At 40.2% G+C, this 22,530-nt stretch overlaps 1 protein-coding gene across 19 annotated transcripts in view; it reads left to right on the top strand.

The window, feature by feature from the left end:
- The window catches only part of MACF1 (microtubule actin crosslinking factor 1), a 402,996-nt gene that overhangs the window by 203,375 nt on the left and 177,091 nt on the right, over window positions 1–22,530 (top strand). For 15 of the 19 annotated variants that reach the window (XM_089676708.1, XM_089676721.1, XM_089676720.1 and 12 more), the window contains 11 exons: window positions 382–544; window positions 2,449–2,532; window positions 2,671–2,778; window positions 2,864–2,962; window positions 3,091–3,231; window positions 6,076–6,164; window positions 6,250–6,385; window positions 7,897–12,333; window positions 15,200–15,358; window positions 19,099–19,314; window positions 19,494–19,643. In XM_089676708.1, coding sequence (XP_089532834.1) covers window positions 382–544; window positions 2,449–2,532; window positions 2,671–2,778; window positions 2,864–2,962; window positions 3,091–3,231; window positions 6,076–6,164; window positions 6,250–6,385; window positions 7,897–12,333; window positions 15,200–15,358; window positions 19,099–19,314; window positions 19,494–19,643 — 5,782 coding nt within the window. The remainder of the gene's footprint in view (window positions 1–381; window positions 545–2,448; window positions 2,533–2,670; window positions 2,779–2,863; window positions 2,963–3,090; window positions 3,232–6,075; window positions 6,165–6,249; window positions 6,386–7,896; window positions 12,334–15,199; window positions 15,359–19,098; window positions 19,315–19,493; window positions 19,644–22,530) is intronic. The other 4 variants (XM_089676715.1, XM_089676718.1, XM_089676719.1 and 1 more) reach the window with 1 other exon arrangement.

The following is a 22,530-nucleotide window of genomic DNA, read 5'->3' as shown; positions in this document are numbered from 1 at the left end:
TGATACTTGATATAACTTGATATAACTCCACCAAAGTGCCAGCCTACTGCTTACATCAGAGCTTAGAGCTGTTAAGAGGTATACTAAGGCATAGTGCGTTGATGTTTTTATGAAATTTTGTACAGCACCATGCCTTCTCTTCCAACTAGCCATGATCTGTTTGCATTGCATAAAGCAGCACAGAGATTCAGTGATTGTCACTGGATCCAAAATAAGGTATGTCATAGAAATCTAACATTTTTGTTTAAATATTTTATTGGGATGTTGATTAAAGGGGAAAGGAGGAACAAAAGAAGGCAAAATCTAAGCAGATTAAACTTCTGCTTTAAGTTTTATTAAAAAGTTAAAATCTTGATTTATAACGTTACGCCTTTTTTTCAGGCAATTGGAGCTCGCAGCAATCAAAGATGTGCTGAAAAATTACAGAAGGCACCATGATAATTTGGTGCAGTGGATAGAGGCAACTAAAGCACAGCAAGAAATGATGAAACCAGGGCAGTCAGAGGATAGAAGAGTCTTGTCAGAGCAACTCAATCAACAGATGGTAAACCTCTTTTAACTCAACACAGGAGAAATATAAAACTTTCTATCTTTCTTATGAAATTGGGGAAATGTTGCCCATGGCTACATGTGAGATTTGGTTGTTGTTTTGAATGTGAAAAAACCTATGCTTCCAGCAGAATTACTTTCTGTTGGTGAGAGTCAAAAGAGTGTTTGTCAGTTTAAATTCATAATTCACCTTATAATACAGTATGTTACATTATGTCAGTTGAATTTCAAAACAAAAGGTTTATTTATATTGTTTTTCTAAGCACTGGCACCTTTCAGGCAGCAATACATAGTATCACAATAGGAGGAACATGATCTAAACTGATATAAAGCAAAACTCCATTAGTGTCCAGGTAATTTTGTTAAATGTCATATTTATCTGCTCTGCGCAATGGTTTTGCACTGAGCAGCCCCGATCCTCCTTTTCTGGAGTCCACTGCTGGTGCTCCAGGCTCCTCCTCCCTTCCTAGTGCCCCCAATTGCAACTGCTTGCTATGGGGGCACTCCTGCAGGCTCATTCCTGAGCCAGGCTCTGTATGTCCATTGACATGCACAGCACCTGTGCAGCTCCACCCCTCGCTCTCTCTTTAAAGTCTGTGCTTGACAACAGCAGGAGCCAATGGCTTCCATTGCTTTCTCCATGACCAGTGAGAGGGGAGAGAATAGAGAGCTGCTGCTCTCAGGCACAGCGCTGGATCAAGATCAGCCTCAGGTAAGTATTTGAGGGAGTGAAGCTGAACACAGAATATTTATTTATGTTTTTTTACCTTGGGGCTCGTTCACACCTGCGTTTATTATAAAGAATGAATCAATGCTCATTAATGCTTCTGTGGCATTTATGATGTGTTTTTGTTATGAAGTGTTGAAAACGTTTTAAGAATTCTTGATCAATGTTCATGGAAGCATTGATTTTCTAGTGGGAAGTGCTTAAAGGGGAAGCACTGTAGAGGAAATTATCTAATTTGATATGCTAATTTAGGATATATTACAATAATTATATAAAATGAAAAGTACCAGCCACGTAATCATACTCACTATTGCTCTCCTGGTGCCTGGAGGATAGTTTTTCCCATGCTAAACATAATACCCACTTGGTGACCTGTTGCCAGATTTATTTTTATTTTTTGTATTCATGACAGTAGCTCTAGGTTGAACAATTCCAGGTGTTGTTCCACCTCTTCTATCAGTATGGATACATTAATATCAGCCTTCATGACACTTGCTGACACTGTCCTTTCCATGTACTCACATGCTGATGAGGTCTTTTGCTAACACAAAAAGCTTTGCCACTGACCATAATACTCCATGACTCAGTTCCTACCTTGGACTTTCAGAAATGCTGGCTGGCTTGATGATTTTGCCCACACACAGAAGTAAATGGAGTTACCACACAGCTGTTCTGTACAAACAGGAAGTGGCTGGAGTTGCTCTGTCCTAGTTCTCTACTATTTCCCAGTGCATTCTGGGATACCAGAGCCTCCACTGACTTTCTCCCAATAACCAGGTAACCCTTCATAAATGCTTCACTAACACTCCGTAAATGCTTTAGGTGCTGTTAAGGCTACGTTACAGAGCATTACTATTGAAAACAATGGAAGTGGTTGACAAGCATCGTTGCCTCATGAAGCCAACAGGTTGCTTAATTTTTAACATGACACAAAATGACACAACACAATTCTACTGCTCCTGTGTGAACAGCACGATGTGGTGTAATTGAAATATTCATGGCAGGCGTTGATGGGCTGTTATGAGACTTTAATAATGCCAATACACATGTAAATGAGTCCATAATGCAGAGAATGCATTAAGGTAAAAAATTCTGTCTTTACAATCATTTTAAGCTATTTCTATTAGAGCATTGTGGCAATTTGATCATATACTTATATTTTCCTTTCTAAGGCTCTAGTTGCTGAAATAGAGTGGAATAGGTCACGTCTGGATGAATGTCAGACCCTTTCCCAGCAATATTCCGTCTCTGTAAAGGTTAGTGACATAAAACTTAAAACACTGATCAGTCTGTGTGAATGTTGTTTAATTCTGGATGATCAACATTGATTATATGTAAGATGTAATGAGCCATTTCTAGATCTGATTAAAAAATGTTTTTTTTTTCAAACACAGGACTATGAACTGCAGCTGATGGCTTATAAGGCTTTTGTGGAATCACAACAGAAGTCTCCAATGAAACGAAGACGGATGTTGTCATCTTCGGATGTAATAACTCAAGAGGTGAACAGAAGCAGATGCCGATATCTTTTAGGTATTTTTTTTCTCTTCTTTGAATGAGTCCATTCTGACCTAATTTCTTTCACAGTTCATGGATCTGCGTACCCGCTACACTGCTCTGGTGACTTTGACTACTCAGCATGTGAAATACATCAGTGACTCTCTACGGAAATTAGAGGACGAAGAGGTAAAGCCTTGTAGACTAATGTTTCTACCTATTTAACTACATGTGAAGGGTAGTTCATATTTATTTTTGTTCATGTTAACAATTTTAACTAGACTGGATGTGTTTTTTTTTTTTTGGTATCCTTGCAGAAAGTTATTGAGGAGGAAAAGGAGAAGCAGGTTGATGGTTTGAAACAGCTTGCTGGCTGGGTAGCAGGAATTGCTCAGGTTGTATCAAGTGCACGAGGTGCGGAGAGTGCTGATCTAAAGAAATCGATATCAGAAAAACAGGTATGTAAACACCAGTCTGCCTCATTTCTTATGTCAATAACTGCACTGATAGCTCCAAATACAACATGCTTATAAGGTACAGTACCTTGAAAAAGTATTCATACCCCTTGAAATTTTTCCATATTTTGTCATGTTATAACCAAAACATAAATGTATTTTATTGGGATTTTATGTGATAGACCAACACAAAGTGGCACATAATTGTGAAGTGGAAGGAAAATAATAAATGGTTTTCAAAATTTTTTACAAATCATTATCTGAATAGTGTGGCGTGCATTTGTATTCAGCCCCCTTTACTCTTATACCCCTAACTAAAATCTAGTGGAATCAATTGCCTACAGAATTCATCTAATTAATAAATAGCGCCCACCTGTGTGTAATTTAATCTCAGAATAAATACAGTGGTTCTGTGAAGCCCTCAGGGGTTTGCTAGAGAACTATGTAAACAAACAGCATTATGAAGGCCAGGAAACACCAGACAGGTCAGGGATGAAGTTGTGGAGAAGTTTCAAGCAGGGTTAGGTTATAAAAAAAAAAAAAATATCCCAAGCTTTGAACATCTCACGGAGCACTGTTCAATCAATCATCCAAAAATGGAGAGAGTATGGCACAACTGCAATCCTACCAAGACATGGCCGTCCACCTAAACTGACAGGTTGGGCAAGTAGAGCATTAATCAGAGAAGCAGCCAAGAGGCCCATGGTAACCCTGGAGGAGCTGCAGAGATCTACAGCTCAGGTGGGAGAATCTGTCCACAGGACAACTATTAGTCGTGCACTCCACAAATCTGGTGTTTATGCAAGAGTGGCAACACAAAAGCCATTTTTGAAAGAAAGTCATAAGAAGTCCCGTTTGCAGTTTGCGAAGTCATGTGGTGGACACAGCAAACATGTGAAAGAAGGTGCTCTGGTCAGATGAGACCATAATTGAACTTTTTGGCCTAAAAGCAAAACGCTATGTGTAGCGGAAAACTAACACTGTACTTCACCCTGAACACATTATCCCCACCATGAAAGGTGGTGGCAGCATCATGTTGTGGGGATGTTTTTCTTCAGCATGGACAGGGAAGCTGGTCAGAGTTAATGGGAAAATGGATGGAGTCAAAACAGGGCAATCTTAGAAGAAAATCTGTTAGAGTCTGCAAAAGACTTGAGACTGGGGCTGAGGTTCACCTTCCAGCTGGACAACGACCCTAAACATACAGCCAGAGCTACAATGAAGTGGTTTAGATCAAAGCATATTCATGTGTTAGAATGGCCCAGTCAAAGTCCAGGCCTAAATCCAATGGAGAATCTGTGGAAAGACTTGAAAATTGCTGTTCACAGATGCACACCATCCAATCTGACAGAGTTTGAGCTATTTTGCAAAGAAGAATGGGCAAAAATGTCACTCTCTAGATGTGCAAAGCTGGTAGAGACATCCCCAAAAAGACTTGCAGCTGTAATTGCAGTGACAGGTGGTCCTACAAAGTATCGACTCAGGGGGTCTGAATACAAATGCACACCACGCTTTTCACATATTTGTAAAACATTTATCAACCATTTATCATTTTCCTTCCACTTCATAAATATGTCCTACTTTGTGTTGGTCTATCACATAAAATCCCAATAAAATACTTTTACGTTTTTGGTTGTAGCATGACAAAATGTGAAAAATTGCAAGGGGTATGAATACTTTTTCAAGGCACTGTATACCTAAAGCCATTTTAATGTTTTGATTAGGTTGTTATTCTGTCTTAACATAGTGAGAGTAGGTACATCTAAAGGAAAGTAAATCCTCTTTTAATCCGTTGTCACTGAAACAAATTTCCCCATGGTAAGATTTCCCATAAGTGCCTATTCTTATTGGAACAAAAAAATTTGCATCTTCTCTTACTTTGAGTCCTTTTGACAATGATTATCAGGACAGATGGAGAGGGTGACTCTCCCAAGGAGGGACACACAATAAAAATCTGACAGTGGTTCTAACCCTTTCACACTCCACTATAAATAACTTAATAAATATTTAATTGGGCTTCAGAAGTATTTTTTTCCTATTCATTTTGATGTATACTGGAGAATGATGACAGACAGATTAGTCTTTTTATTAGTGGTCTTCCAGTTCAAAAAGGAGTTTCCTAAAAATAATAATAAAAATGGGAGCACCACACTAGTTTGTGCAGTCCATAAAAGATTTTATTATGCAACAAAAGCCAACATATTTTGGGGGCTCAACACTCCACCTTCATTAGACCTTGTAGAACAGTAATCATAGGACTGTCAGTTGTAACTCAAGTGGCGTTGTTCAAATCTTGCAGGCGCTTGGACATACCTAGAAATACCCACCCACCTATGATGGTTAACGATAGGTATATGTAAAACTGGAAAGTGCACGGAGAGACTTAAAAGTACATTCATTATGGATAAATCTATTCATAAAAAAACAAACCTAAAGATCCCATGAAATGGAAGCAAACATTAAATTATTGTCTTGCATTTCATGGGATTTTTGTGTGGATCACTTTTACCCTGTTGTTGCATAAATAGTCTTTCAACCTGTGGTAAACCGTTCAGAGCTGATTATCTGTGGACTGTTTGCCTATTGTTCACCTTCCTCATACATTTACTGATTGCTCATTTTAAGACCCTAACTCAGGCTTAGAGAATTTTAAGACTTAATCCGTACAAGCAGATACCATTGTATGGAGACCTTTCAATGTATGTGTTGCAAACTTTACAAAACTAATTTCGTAGAATTCTCACACAACTTCATTGTTAATAGATAATTCATGAAAATGCTAAATATTCATGGTCTGATAGCGCCCTTGTGGTGTAGTTTTATCCTTAAACTCTGTATGTGTGTTAGGCACTAAGTGCAGAGCTGCTCTCGAAAAAGGAGAACATTTCAGAAGCTGTGAAAGCCATGCAGATCTTCCTGGCCAAGAATGGTGATAAGTAAGTACTGGGGTGTTCTGTATCATTCTACTTTGTCATGTACATAGAACTGTTCAATTTTAGTTTACATGTTTTCTGTCAACAGATTGTCACCTGAGGAGAGGGCACAAATATCTACTCAGATCCAGGAATTAAAGGCAACATACAACCAACTTTGTGAAGAATCTGGTAATCAGATACAGGAGCTTCATACTGAGCTTGCTCGGGAAGCTGAGCAAAAGGTATTCTTCTTAGCACATTTCATCCATATGCAGCAGTATGTATGTTTTATATCTATCCCATTATTTCACATAGATGACATTTAGATGGTGAATTACCAGCTGGTTAACGCAGCTGGACTGTCATTTGTATGTTCTTATATGCACAAGGAAAAGTGAGAGGTTCTATTTATATATTATGAATTTACCTTCTGTAGGAATCACTTCTGTTTTGGTTGAGTTGCCTTTTAGAACTAGCCCAAAATCACTGAGATTCTGACTAATTAAATCATTTCCATATTTTTTGCATGAGAGTTTTTGTTTTATTGGATTTGAACTAAAATAACATAAATGTGCCTCGTGCAATATTGGGAGCAGTTCTGTAGTCTGATTCTGTTTTATGCACCTCTCACTTTTCACTTTCTTTTATCATCCATATAGTTCAGTAGATTACGTCAGATGTTGTTTTGTTGTGCCTTTTCCTGTGGACATTTTGTCAGTCCCACATCTTAACTGTCTTTATGTATGCATGTGAATGTCCAAATAGGCTGTAGATCTGCCATGGACTTCTAGGAACCTTTGTTGTACTTTTAACCAATTTCTTGTTTGCTTTTAACAGTTCATGTACAGTGCAGCACAATTAACAATGTAGAAGCGTGTGGTTTTTTTTTTTTTTTTTACTGAGCACGATGTGTCCTATTTGTGTTTTAAAAATAATTAACTAGCATCCCTGCTTATCAGTTTAACTAACCAACCAGGGGGTACACATGATCCCCCTGTATCTCAAAACAAAAAAGAGGAGTTGAAGATCCCCATATGTGGGGATTATGTATTGCAAACAATGCTGGCATGCTGGACGCTAACACCAAAGCTTTTCCTGTGTGTTACACATCTTCGCGTAAGGTTCTCTTATGTCTTGCGTTTCCATGGCACTCCCCTCACCTCTGGTAAGTAAACACCTTTTATGTTTTTCTCTTTTCTTAATGTTACGTTTTATCTGTCTTGCTTGTTTCTGTGTATTCTAATGAAATGCATGTAGGCACAACTTGTAAGGTATTAAATTCAGCTAGTCAACTGCCAGACCTAGCAAGCTGCAAAATATTTGTGCTATAGTGCCCTCTTGATTTTTGCAAGAAATTTGCTTCTTAAACTATAAATTGCATGGTGTGTGAATGATCAAACAATGTATCTTACCTATGTTAAGCATCTGGTGGTGGGGTTTTGTTTTGTAACTTAATTACTAAGATTTATGCAATTATTTATTTTTTATTTTTCCTTTGTGTTTTCCTTTTCAACCAATTGCTTTCTGTTTGCTGCAGCTTAGCACTTAGCTGGTTGTGGTGCTTGCTACAATTTCTATTCTGTTTGGCTTTGAAATGCATGGTGTCTTACTGTACCTTTCTGGTGTTAGATACATGGTGTTAGATATATAGTTGGTTAATTTTAAAAATAGAGTTTTCCTTTGTCTGCAACTATGTCTGTTCTTGTTGTTGCCAATGTGTGCAGGACTTAACAAGCATCTTCTCTTCTTCTAGGAATGCATTGCCATCGCTGGAGTTATAGACCTGGGTTCTATGGAAATTTTTCCAATTTTCTGGGCTATGCAGAAAGGTCTCATTGACCAGGACACTGGACTCGTACTTCTGGAAGTTCAGCTTATCCTCACTGGCTTGGTTATCTCTGAGAGTAATGAAAGGCTGAAATTGGAAGACGCGCTCAACAGAAACCTAATTGATCTTCGATTATTTCATTGTCTTCAGGACTTGAGCAGAGCTAATGCATTGTTAGAAAAACATAAAACTGGAAAAGAGCGAATTCTGCCTCTTCTTACAGCTACAAAAGAAGGAAAAATTTGTGAAAATGTTGTACTAAAAATACTGCATGTTTACTTGGCATGTGGTGTGTTTAGATTAACTTCCAACGGTGAAGTTGCTGATTTAGATGAGTCCACTAAAAATGTGTTGCTTGTTAGTGGTCTGAAGGAAAAGTTGGAGATGTTACCTAAAAATGTAATTGACCCAAATACAGCAAAAAGAGTAAGTCTGGCTGAAATCGTGGAGAGCTGCATTATTCATGAGCCTACTGGGCTGAGACTTCTTCCAGTTAATCAGTTAGCAGGGGGAGTTGTGTGTCTGAAGTCAGGCAAAAAAATTAGCATCTTCAAGGCAGTGCTAGAGGGACTCATTGACAGACAAGTAGCAGTGAGGCTGCTGGAGGCCCAGTTGTTTGCTGGTGGAATTGTAGATGTCAAAACTGGTCATAGACTTAGTGTGGATGAAGCATTGAAGTACCATCTGATGGACAAAGATATGGCTTGTGATCTGCTAAGAAGACAGCTTCAAGATGGAGGCATTATAGATGTCATAACTGGACAAAGATTGTCATTGGATGAGGCAGTAAAACTCAACCTTGTTGCTCCAAAGCTAGCTCTGCTTGTAATTGAGTCATTGTCTTCCATTAGAGGCTTTCTATGGCCAGAAACAGGTGAAGTCCTTTCAGTATCAGATGCCCTTCAGGATGGCATTGTTTCTAGCGAACTGGCTATGAAAACTGTTGCCAACAGACACAGAATTCAAGGCCCTTACATATCAGAAAACAGAGAAGTCATGTCTTGGGACAGAGCTATAAAGTGTGGCATATTGAATGAAAGCAGTGTCAAAATGTTAAGATCCATTACTATTCCTGATGTAGCACACTGTCTAGCAGAAGAAAACATCAGAGAGTCTGAAGCCCAACCAGTGCCAGTATCTGGAACTAGCAGTTTATATCCTGTTGAAAGCACTGCTTGGAAAATGCACACAAATTTACAATCTGATGATGAAGAAAGGCTGATGTTTAATTTGAAGCACTTCAGTTACATAAACATTCATAATGGACAAAGAATGCTGCTTATTGACAGCAGAGAAAACCAGGCAGCTGAGCTATTCCTGCGGGATTATAGAAACAATTCCAGTGAAGAAAGTTTTGACATGAAAGACATTGCCAAGAAAAAGTGTCATGATCAGGAGCAGACAAAAAACCCTAGACTTCTGGCAGCAATTACAGACCTAAATTCAGACATCATGAATGAGCAACAGACAAACTTTTGTTTAACAGGAGGGAACAATATGTCCTCAAGTCCAGGTTATCTGCAAGCATGTGCAGAAACCATTTCTGTGTTTCAAAATGTACTCCAAAGTCAAGATGAACAAACATTTTTACAGAATGTCACTACTGATAATGTACAGGACAATACTCAGATAACACATTTGGGAAGACTTGAAGAAGGTGATATAGCTAAACCTGTGTTTTCTGTACATTCCAGTAGCGGGATTAATACTATTCCAGCAATGGCAGAAATGTCTTCTGCTAGGAAGGCTTCAGTCATTGACCAAACTCTGTTTGCATCGTCTGACAGTATACCAGTTGATAGTGATTTCCTTATGGATATTACATTTAGTAGAACAGGAGAATCTGTTACAGAGGCCTCATCCCCTTTTGATCAAAACAATTTAGATCCAGTGAAATGGAATGTTCCACCTCCAGCGATTGCATTCCCACTTGAAACTGCATTAGCATCTAGTGAGATGGCTAGTTCATTAGCTTTTGCAAAAGTTGCTACTGATGAGTATCCCTCTGACATGGAAGAGGAGCATACTTTATCTATTTTGTCTGACCAGCTAATAAATGGAGGTATTATTGATACAAATTCAGGATGTAAACTTCTCCTTAATGATGCTGTGGCTCTGGGCGTCATCTCTAGCCACACTGCTTTAAAGCTTATGGAGAGAATAAGGCTGTTTTCGGGGTTCTTTGACTCTCAAACATGTGAAGCTTTAACAATTCAGGAAGTGATAGATGAGGGCCTGATGGATGAAAATCTTCTACAAAAGGTTTTTACCTCTGACAAGTCTGTAAGTGGCATTGTGGATATCAAAAATAACACAATTTGTTCCGTGCAAGAGTCACTGAAATCTGGCCTCATTGATAAACACATAGCCAAAACGATTTTAGAAGTTCAGGTCATCACTGGTGGTGTGTGTGATGTGAAAAGGGGCAAAAGAATATCTGTCACACTAGCATCCAGTTCAAACTTGATAAATCCCTCTCACAAAGAGGAACTTATTAAGTTAGAAAAAGTTTATAAAGGAAAAAGCACAGACAAAACTATCAAAGAAAAACTCTTGGGCCTGCAGATAGAAACTACAGGGATCACAGATACCAAATCTAGGAAGCCCTTGTCTGTTGTAGAGGCAGTCAGTCAAGGTCTTGTTAGCAGGTCTGATGCTATTCGTTTTTTAACCAAACAAATACAAGATGGTGGAGTCATACATCATTTATCAGGGATGAGGTTTTCTGTGATTGATTCCCTTAAACTTGGACTGATTGATCAGGATTTATTTGAGGAGCTCTCCGAGTTTGAATGTTTGTATCAGTCAGGGGATGTACAACCATTAAGAGAGCGCACTGGAAGAAGCCAAGGTGCTAATTACACAACACAGCTGGGCTCTAGACCAGAGAGCAATGTTCTACCATACATAGACTTGTTGAAGAAATGTAAAATTGATGTTCAGACTGGACAGAAATATGTAGAGCTTGGTTTACTAGCAAAACATGACTGTGAATCCCCATGTGCACCTAAAGATTCTGAATTCAAATTGTTATTTTCTGCATTTCCAGCAGAACAAAATGCACAAGGTAAAAACATTTGTGGCCTGCAAGTTGAAAGTCTAGATCATAGTGTTAAAGAGAGCACTGGTGATTCAATTCCACTTGTTCATCAGAGTGAAAAGGCTCAATCTAAAGACCACCTAACAAATTTAGAATACTTCAATGTGCCATCCAGCAAAGAAATAGAACTTAACACCCAGAAGTCATGCATACCAGAGGATGTTCAAATTCTGGATGTCAAAACGTCCTCTTTAAAATCACAGATGGATTTTAAGAAGGAACCATCCATAACTGGCATCAGTTCCCCTACATTTGGAATAAATAACACCGTCATTACTGAGATAAATGTGCAGGATGAGTACATAAATGGCTCCTCTATAGTCTATGAAGAGATATCTACACCATTCATTGAGAAGGCAGTTGGCGAGCAAATGGCAGACGCAATAACCAATGATGCTATGAGTAAAAGTTTGCTGGATAAGGAATGTTTGGATAAGATAGATGCCCAGAAAATAGATGATATAAAAGCAGAGGCAGACCATTGTGCAATTGTAAGTGCAAGTTATAGCTCACTCACTTTGAAATCAGATTGTAGCATACACTCTGAGGAAGAGATAACTGATTTTCATGGGAACAGAGTCCAAGATTTCATAAAGATTTATGAACAAAGCTGTCAAGTTCAGACCCAGAATCCTCCCATTGATGAAGCCAATGACAAGGAAGAGAAAAATGAAGATAACGATGGATTAGTTTCAGAAAAGCATGCTATTCAGAAGATTTTGCTAAATGTTGGAATTGTTTCTCAAGAAAACAACTTCATTTCTCAACAAGAAAAGAACGTTTTAGATGAGATCCCAGTAGAGCCTGGATATTTTGTAGAATCGCAAAAAAATTTATTTTTTAGTCAACAGGTCTCATACATAGATCAAGAGGGCGACATACAAGATCAGCCAGCTTCAAAAAATAAAAATCTTGCCATCAGCAAAAATGGCTCACGTTCACATGTTAGTGTTTCTGATCATGCTAACGAAGCTGTAACTGCAGTTTTACAACAAAAAGTTATGACTTCTAGTCAGCCTGTACAGGACCCAAGGAAAACTTCTACACACAATGTTGGTCAGCAGCAAGAGTCTAAAGGAAACAGTAGACTACAGAACATTGACCAATCTTCAGTAAAGGAAACCAGACTAAATGGGGAGAAGTCCAATATTTGTCAAGATCACCTCCTACCTGCATCAGAACCTAATTTCTCATCAATAAAAGAACATAGCCATTGTGAAATACAGGAGTCGGGCACACCATTGACAGAGGACACACCCAAGGTAAACACCCTTTTTTTTTTTTTTTTGCCTTTAAGATGGAATTTTAGAAAGTGTAGATGCTATGAATAGATTTATTCATTCAAGTAAGTGTGAAAGATGAAAAAAACAAACCGTAGTCATTTGCTGAGGGACTTTTTTTTATACACTGTGTTGGGGAAACAAAAATAAGGGCAGCCATTATCTTAAAAAACAAGCCTCTAAATACTCCAAGCTAAGGCATCCTATTAACCTCTCACAGGTGCTTATATGCCTCCTCTGACAGTGATAGCTTCCTACATCAGGGCTGGTAAAAATCTAGTGCTGGGTTGCCCACATCTGAGCACTATCATCCCATAGAGTTGAATAGGGTGTACCTGTACTGCCTGGCGTAAAATTTTCTCTGACCAGAATCAAGACAATGTGGAAATCTGCTGCTATCATAGGCAATAAGGACCTACCTGTGGGGTGGATGGTTCAGTTAAGTGTATTTGGAGACTAAGAAGGGGGACTTTTTTTATTTTTTTGAAGATAATCGCTGTTCTGTTCTTTTTATGTTTGCAACTACTGTTTTGTGCCTTCCCCAAAAACAACATATCCTTTCCTTATACTTGCATGCTTTACACTGTAATCCTAGTTATTTCTGTAGCTTTGCATTTTGTGTTATAGCATTAGGCTGTGATATGGTTAGATTGTGAATTGGTTCGCTAGGTAAACAAAAGACAAGTTGATATCACAGTTGAGCTAAATAGATTTTGGACTCCTTTCTGTAATACATCCTTATTACCCTCCCTCATTTTTGTATATGTAAGGCTACGTTCACACTAGCGTTGTGTGCAGGCGGCAGAAAGGCGTTTGGGAAGCGTTTTTACTGCTTCCCAAACGCCGCGGACAATTCTGCACATTGCAGCACATGGTGCTGTTCTAATGGGAGCCTTAGCGGCACGGCAAAACGGACGCCTCTGGTCGAGTCAGGAGGCGTTGAAGCCTCCTATTCTAGTCTATGGTGCCGCTCCGCAAACGCCTGGCCAGCGTTTGCGGTGCGGTTGCGACGCGGTTGTGGGGCGTTTACGGAGCGGTAACACCATTCAAACGTCATTGTAGGCATTTGTAGAGCGTTTTTAACGCTCGGCAAACGCCTAGCAACCGCCGCTGAACCGCACATGTGGCGTTTGTGGAGCGTTAAAAAACGCTCCGCAAACGCCGGACCAACGCTTGCCAAACGCTATAGGGGCGTTTGGCAAGAGTCGGTAAAACAGTCAAGTGTGAACGAGCCCTAAGGCAGCCCACACATTGATCTTTTTTTTTTTTTTTTTTTGTTCATCCGGCTGGTTGAATGAAAAAAAAAAATGATCTGATTCACCTGTCCACACAGTCAAGGTGGATGGGGTAATCCTTCCTGCTGTATTATTGTACAGCCTGAATACAGTGATCAGTGTTGCCAGCTGTAGCCGATGGCACTGATCTTTCAGGGAAAAACCTGATAGGCTGGTTGTACACAAGCTGATTGATCAATTGATTTGTGTACAACCAGCCTGCCCATACATGGATTGAAATTCAGCAGGGACTGGCTGAATTTCGATCCATGTATAGCCACCATTAGAGTGCAGTGAAAGGACACCCCCCAGTACCAATCCACTATTGTTATGGGATGATCAAACAAATTGTATAGAAATAGCAATAGTTTCATTGTTAAAGTAGAAATCTAGACAAAGTGCTAATAGCAAGGTTGAAAAGGGGTTACATAGGAAGTCAAATTACTAAACCATAGATATGTGTAGGTGAGCCAAAAGAAACCAAAGAACCCTTAGATAAACCATTGTGAAGCACAGCAGAGCCTTCTCATAACAGAAGGTATTTGCCTGTCCAATTCCATCACAAACCCTGAAAATTAATTCAGTTATCCTTCATTTTAGTATAATGGGTGTAGCCATGAATTTCATTTTTTTATGACACTTTGCCAACTGTACATCCAGACCTGCTCTGTTATAGCACAGATACAGCCTTATATTAGAGAGTCATCTTTTCCAAACTACATTCACCATTAATTACAAAGATAAATTTCAGGAACTTTGTGCCACCTGTCTGACCATGCAGTAGTGATCTTTAAATCACAGTTACGATTACTGTTTTAACTGTGTATTTAATTGTTTGCCTTGAGTTTCACTTTAAAAATTACATTTTATAATGCTTTTTAAAGTTTACTCTTTATTAATCCACCTTACCAACCGCTCTGTTTCTGCCACCCCCCTGTGCCAATCCCTCCACTGGTTTCCGATTGCCCAACGGATCAAATTCAAAATGCTAACACTGATGTACAAAGCTGTCTATAATACTGCCCCAAACTACATCACCGATCTAATACCCAAATACCACCCAAAACGCACTCTCTGCTCCTCACAAGACCTCCTTCTCTCTAGTTCCCTGGTCTCCTCCTCCCATGCCCACCTCCAGGACTTCTCCAGGGCATCACCCATCCTCTGGAACTCCCTACCCCAATCCATCAAACTATCACCTACTCTCCTCTCCTTTAGACGCACCGTGAAAGCCCACCTCTTCAGGGAAGCCTACCCCGCCCCCTGCTAATTGCCGATCTCCTCCACTCTTCCTACCACTCCATCCCCCACAGCTTTTCCTCCTGTACCACTATCCCCCCCTCCTAGATTTTAAGCTCCAAGGAGCAGGGCCCTCGAACCCCTCGTGTTTCGCACTGTATTGTTATTGTATTGTCTCCCATTGTAATGTACAGCGCTGAGCGAACTATTGGCGCTTTATAAATACTGTATTATAATAATAATAATATTATTAGTTTATTTTCTTAGTCTGTTATGTTTGCCATGTTTACATATGGAATACAGAATAACAACTGTCTGTATAAATTGTTGTTTAGACTTTTCAAGATGCACGGAGGAAACAAGCTTGTCTTGAACATGAAGAAAACCTTGTTTGTTTCCTATCAATGCTTCGAAACATAGAAATAAAACTGGGACCCCTGCATCATGTTTCACCAGGTCTTCACGATGTTGAGGAGAAGCTAAGACAGGCAGAGGTATAATATTGATTGATTTTCCCTATTGATAAATAAGGTTTTCCTATCACACCTATATACACTTACCAATATACCCACAACAATAATGACATAATGTTTTCTTCTAATAATATACAGTTGAGTCATGAAAGTCATACCCCTTGAAAGTTTCCACATTTTGTCATGTTACAACCAAAAACGTAAATGTATTTTATTGGGATTTTATGTGATAAACCAACACAAAGTGGCAAATAATTGTGAACATAATTTCACTCTCTAGTTGTGTAAAGCTGGTAGAGACATAACCAAAAAGACTTGCAGCTGTAATTGCAGAAAAAGTGGTTCTACAAAGTATTGACTCGGGGGCTGAATACAAAATGCACACCACACTTTTCACATATTTGTACAAAATTTTGAAATCCATTTATCATTTTCCTTTCACTTCACAATTATGTACCACTTTGTGTTGGTCTGTCACATAAAATCCCAATAATATATTTACATTTTTGGTTATAACATGACAAAATATGGAAAATTTCAAGGGGTATGAATACTTTTTCAAGGCACTGTAGGAGGACAACTCTACAGGATGATCAGACATTTTCCATGGTGAAGGTAAACCCCTTTAAAACATTTTATCTAGGTGAGAACCCTCTGCAAGAGGTAGGCATTATCGCTGTCAAAATCTACAATCAAAAGAAGAGTTCATGCAAGTAAATACCGGTGGTTTACCAAAAGGCCTCTAGAATAAGAAGGCCAGAATAGACTTTGCTTGAAAACATCTAACAAAAATTTGTCCAGTTCTGCAACAATAATCTTTGGAAAGATTACACTAAAATCAATGTGTACCAGAATGAAAGCAAGTGAAGTGTATAAAGATAAGGAACAGCTCATGATCTAAAGCATATCATGTCATTTTATGAAATATAGCAAAGGGTGTGTTATAACATGGGTATGTATGGATGTCTGTGGAACTTTGTCAATAGTGTTTATGTTGATATGACTGCTGACTGAATCTGCAGGATGCATTGCAAAGAATTTGTGACTGTACTGTCTGCTCAGATTCAGCCAAATGCTTTGCAGTACAGATGCAGAATGATCCTAATCATACTGTGAAAGCAACTCGAGAGCTTTTGAAGCTGAAGTGGTACAATATTCATCAATGGTCAAATCATTTACCTGATCCCAACCCAGTTGAACATTTAAAGTGGTAGTAAAACGCAAAAAAGAAAACTTGGGCCCCTGCAGTATAATGTCATAATGTGCTGGTATGCACCACATTCTAGCACATTATGGCAGACTTACCTTAAAATGAAGCCCTCCTGCGGCACGCTGTCAGCACAGACAGGGCTTTCATCTTCACTCCGTCTTCCTTCTGGGGTCACAGGTTAAGGCCGTTTGAATGGCCCAGCTGTGATGACAACACGGCCACACCACAGCTTTCTCTCAGCTGATGGCATGCTGTCCATTGAGAGCACAGTGCACATGCACCAGTGACATCACCAGCTGCTACTAAATGGTGCATGTTTGGGAGATATTTTACTTTACCTACAGGTAAGCCTTATTATAGGTTTATTTTACATTGTTGCATTGGTCCAGCTTGGACCATTGTAACTATGTATATACCGTACCTGGCCAATGCTGCTGGAAGTCACTGAAGTACTCACTGCTACTCCAGTGATTTCCACTTTTTTTTTTTTTTTTTTTTTTTGGGAGTGGGCAGAGGGTTTTTAGCACGCAGAAGGATCTCACCATCCTGTGCCCCCTGTTGTTGCTACAGCCTACCCAAAAACAGCTGAGGATGCTCCCTTAACTCATTGCTGGCCTCCTCTCTGAGGCAGCAGTCATGACCCTTTTTAGAAAGGAAGAACTTGCTCTCTCTCAGCTCTCTGCTTGGGTTCCTGTTACTCTGGCGGGCTTGAGTCTCACTGATTTTGAAAGTAGTTTCTGCACTATTTTTGCGATTTCAGGTGTGGCTTGAATAGACATCTGTGCATGAAGTCGCACAGATGTATGCCAAGTCACACCTGAAATCGCACTGACATGAGACTTTGAAATAGTTTTCAAAGTCAGATCCAGTGTGAACCAGGTCTAATACCTGAAACCAGTTTTGAAACTTCAGAATGTAGGGTCCTTTCACATGTGTGTTCCGTTTTTTTTTTTTTTCTTTCATTCGTTCAGGCACGTTTTTTCAAAGAAAAAAATGGATCAGTTTTTACATCGGTTTATATATCAGTTTTTACCAGTTTTTATAGCAGTTTTTCATCAGTTTTTTACATCCACTATGAATGCAAAAACAAACTGTCCATTTACATTTGTTTTTAATCCATTCTATTTTTTTAATGGAACAAAAAAAGGGCATTGATCTGTTCCACAAAATGGATGTTGACAGATGGGGATATAAATGGATGATCATCTGTTTAACCAGTTCCCTACCATGCTATAGCCGAAGGACGGCTACAGCGCGGTTGTCTGGTTCTGGAACGATGTCCATGGACGTCATTCCAGAACACTCCCTCCTACGGACACAGCTGATCACGGGTAAATGCAGTTGCCGGTTATCAGTTGCACTTTCCTCACGCTGTGACAGCGTGAGGAAAGTACTGCCGAGAACCGGCAATTGTCAGCAAAGGGATTGGCACTGATGATCAGTGACCAGCAGTGCTACCCACCTGTGCCCAGCAGTGCCACCCATCAGTGCCCCCACCTGTGCCCAGCAGTGCCACCCATCAGTGCTGCCTATCAGTGCAGCATCATCAATGCCAGCTCATTTGTGCTGCCTATCAGTGCCCAGCAGTGCTGCCTATCAGTGCAGCCTCATCAACGCACATCAGTGAAGGAAAATAATTACCTGCTTGCAAAATTTTATAATAGAAACAAATAAATAAAATAAAACACTCAGCGGCTATTAAATACCACCAAGAGAAAGCTCTATTTGTGTGGAAAAAAATGATAAAAATGTCATATGGGTACAGTGTTGCATGACCGTGCAATTGTCATTCAAAATACGACCACACTGAAAGCTGAAAATTGGCCTGGGCAGGAAGGGGGTTTAAGTGCCCCATAGGCAAGTGGTTAAATCCGTTTTTCCTTAGAGATGCATTGATGTCCGTTTTTCATCCGTCAACGGATGGATAAAAATGGACAAATGGAACACCTGTGTGAAAGGGGCCTTAGTAAAACTGTACTTATCATTGCAACTACTTTGCTTATCCAGACAAGTGAGTTATACGTGGTCATGTTTAGGGTAAATTGGACCATCATTTCAAAGGTAATGGATATCTCCTGTTTTTTTGTTTGTTTTTTGTTTTTTTTGGAAAACTGGCCCAAGATCTATATATATTTTTTAAACTTTCGCTTCCCACCTTTGTGCTGAAACATAAATGCATAAGGCTGATAAGAACAGGTATAAGCTCACCATACACTTTAAAATCAGCTTATACTCCATTAGATCTACCAATAACTATGTAGTGCAACCACTTGCGTGATTGGACACTAATTGATTGGTGAGATTGGGTATATCCTCATATTGCATAGTTGTGGTAAATTTAAGTTAGATTGTACTGCTAGATTGTAACGTGTATGGTGGCCCTACTGGCTAAAGTGGGTGATTGAAACAGGATTCTTCCACAGAGAGTGCATCTTCTCACGTCTTTGAAAATCTTTTATTGAATAAAAAATAAAATTTCAGGCAATAACCCTTAATATCGTTAAGTATTTTGTTTCATACTCAAAGGATGATCATTCCTTGCTGTCTGCAGGTACTCGATCAAGAATTAAAGGATTTGGAGTCCCCTGTGGCCCAAGAGCTTGAGTTTGTTAGTCAGATTGTTGCTGAACAGCCACCACATGTTCCAGCACAGCTTCTTCGAGCTTTAGAGAAAGATGCAAAGAATTTAGAAAAGTCTCTTAATTCCATCAGAAATCTATCACAAACACATGTCAAACATCTGCAGTCCATGCTGGAGCAGGAAAAGGTCAGTATAGATAATTTATTGTCTAAAATATTTTTATTTGAATATATATATATATATATATATATATATATATATATATCGGCACTTGCTGTGGTGCAAATGTTTTGGATACTGGATTTTGTGATTTATGTATTCAAATAAATGTCAAGATAAAGCAGAAATAAATATTTTGTTCATAGGTAAAAGTCTTGGCACAACACGAAGAGCTGGAAAGCAAGCTCCTTTCCCTTCTTCAGTGGGTGAAGGAAACTTCTGAATCACTGGATTGTGAAGAGGCAAATGATTTGGGACTAGAGTCTACATTGCACAGTCAGATAGATCACATAGAGGTAATTTCTGTTAAACAAGTGTCATGTTTCCAGTATGGGCAGCAATATTTAAAGTAGAATTCCTGGCAAAAGTAACTATTTTTAAATTACTCCCTCCCCTTTCCTAACTCCTATTCTGACTAACCTGTATAAGAAAGATCTGTATCCTTACCTATTTATTGGATACTCCTGTCCAATCACGTGACCCAGTTTTCCTCTGTCAGCCAGCAGTAGCTGTAGGGGGTTGGAGGGAGCATCAACAGATGGACCATAGTAGCTTGTGGGTGATGTCGCCGCTCCCACGCATTATCAGCCATTGTCAAGCACTCTCTCCTCTCCCCTTTACCTGGTGCTGGCGGACATGGGAGAGATCATATGATTGGACCAGAACAGCCTGAACATAGGTACGTATACAGATCTCTCTTAAAGAGTTTAGTCAGTATAGGTGTTAGGAGTGGGTTGGGAGCATTTTTAAAGTGCAACTTTAGTCAGAAAATTGAGTCCTGGTAGACCACTTCAGACTGGTCCCTTTTGCAGGTATAGCTATTTAAAACATTAAAAATAAGTGTCTACACTGTTTAAAATCCAGTAATGAACTGTCTCACACTGCTCTGCACATGATCAGTTGCTGTCTATTTTCTTGGAACTGTGCCGAAATTGTAGAGGCCGATCTGCTGACAGCCTAAAGATTTATGCTGCTCAGGAGCTCTGGGCTTCAACACAATGGCAGCCTCCAGCAAGAAGAAATGGGAGTAATGCTGAAGGCAATTTACAGCACACACTAGTTTTATTAGCATAGTTATTAATGTGGAATGTATGTTCTTTGCTAAAGAACATTATTGTTCATCAAATTGTTATGGGTAAAGTTCCACTATAAGGGCCATTTCACACCACAAAAATGCACCCAGGATGCGTTTTTTGCTTACAATTTATATCATACTCTGTTCCAGTGCCTTTTTGATACATTTTGCTGTGTTACAGTACAGTGTGCAGAAAAAATGCAGCATGGTTCTACTTTTTTCTTTCTCGGTGCACTGGACTATCCTTCTCTGTAGACTCCTGGTCAGCATTCATTCAGACATTACTACCTCAGTGATCTATGTCAACCACCTGGGCCGCACAAGAAGTGTTGCGGCGGTGGTTTTCTTCTTATTGCAGTGGATGGCGTAGCACATTCTGGCCCTCTCTGCCGTGGATGTTCCTGGTGTCAAGAATTGGTAGGGGGATTACCTCGTTGGATCATGGGGAGTGGTTTCTGCATCTGGATGGTTTTCGTCAGATCTGCCTATGGTGGGATCCCTGGTAGTGGATCTTTTGGCCTGCGTTACAGGGAGGTGCCATGTTGTGGCCAGAGTGTGGGACCCCCTGTTGGAAACAATGGATGCACTGGTGGTGTCATGTGACCAGTATTGTTTCTTTTCTGCTTTTTCTCCTCTCAGGCTGTTCCCACGCTTGCTGCTATGGGTTTGCGGGACAGTGACCGCAGGGATTCCGGTCATTCTGATTTCTCCAGACTGGTCTGTGGTATGCTGACATGTTGCAGTGGTCCTGGATGCTCCCTGGCAGTGGTCTCTTCGAGAGGACCGCCAAATACAGGGTCTGGTCTACCACCCTGGGTTATTGTCTCTGGCTGGGAGCCTAGACTATTGTATGCCTGCTTTTGAGGGTTGGGTAGTTGTCCAGTTTGCTTGCTTCATATTCGGATGATATGTCATTGTGCCTGGAAAGCTTGGGTGCAAGGCTCTGGGTGTCCCTTCATGTCCCTTCTCGATGGCTCGGGTGTTGGGCTTTCTTCACCGGGGCATTGCACTAGACATTGCCTTGAGTATCATTATGGCTCATGTTTCTGCCCTCGTCCCTTTTTTTTTTTTTAAAAAAGTCTCTTGGCCGCACTCTTCCTGCTTCGCTCCTTTGTTCAATGGGTACGCCATTTGGCGATTTCCCCCCCCCCCCTCCCGTTTGCCCCGTTACCCCTATGGATTTGATTTTGGTTCTCCAGAAGCCTTCCTTTAGAGAGTATTCAGGATATTCCCGTTTACTCTTTCTCAAAGAGTTGTCTCCTTGGTCACCATTGCTTCTGCGAGGTAGGTGTCTGAAATGGAAGTCTTGTAAGTCTCCCTATTTGGTACTTGGGTACCTGTCCACTGCAGCCTCCTACTGGTGGTCTGCTTTCTCTTATGCTCACAGATTGCCCAATGTAAGGCCCAGTGGCCTCCTCTGCCATGATTTAACTTCGACAGACGCTGGTTCTGGCATACAGTATTAAGGGGTGGGTTCCTCCATTCTCTGTTATGGCACTCTCTGGTGGGGCAATTAGTGCCTCCTGTGCTTTCTGGCATCTGTATCTCAGATTTGCGAGGTGCCTACCTGGGCGTTTGTGAACACTTTTACAAAATGATTTACAAGTTGATGTGTTTGCATCTTCAGGTGCTTTGGCCACATGGATTTGCAGGCTGCTTTTTCAGGTTCCTTGTTTGCCCCTTTCAGGTATGTTTGGGTGGTTGGCATGTTTGCCTGGTTTCTCCAGTTGCTTGTTGGTTTGCTCACCCCTCCTTGAGACACTACTTTGGAACCTCTCTATGGTCAAGATTCTGAAGAGCTGTGTCTGACAGTGAACGAAAGAGAAAACAGGATTTTTTTTATTATCGTAAAATCCCTTTCTCTGAGTTTATTTACCCACCCCTCTATGGCGTTTATACTTCTGACACTGCTTTGTAACTAACTGGATTCCATATAGCAGAGAGTGGGTTTTATGCCGGAAGAGACTGTCCAAAGGCGGTACTGAGTTCTTGATCTTGCAGGGCTTGACAAATCCCAGGCTGCAGGTAGCTATGGCAACTAGAAATTGCGTCCTGGTGCCTAGATACACTGCAGCAGTGGTCTTCTATGGATGCTTGTATGGCTTCGG

The sequence above is a fragment of the Staurois parvus genome, unplaced genomic scaffold (assembly GCF_062004578.1).
Source record: "Staurois parvus isolate SC_StPar_1 unplaced genomic scaffold, SC_StPar_1.0 ptg000172l, whole genome shotgun sequence".
Taxonomy (NCBI): Eukaryota; Metazoa; Chordata; class Amphibia; order Anura; family Ranidae; genus Staurois; species Staurois parvus.
Note: the sequence above shows the minus strand (reverse complement) of the source record. Positions and strands in the feature narration are given on the sequence as shown.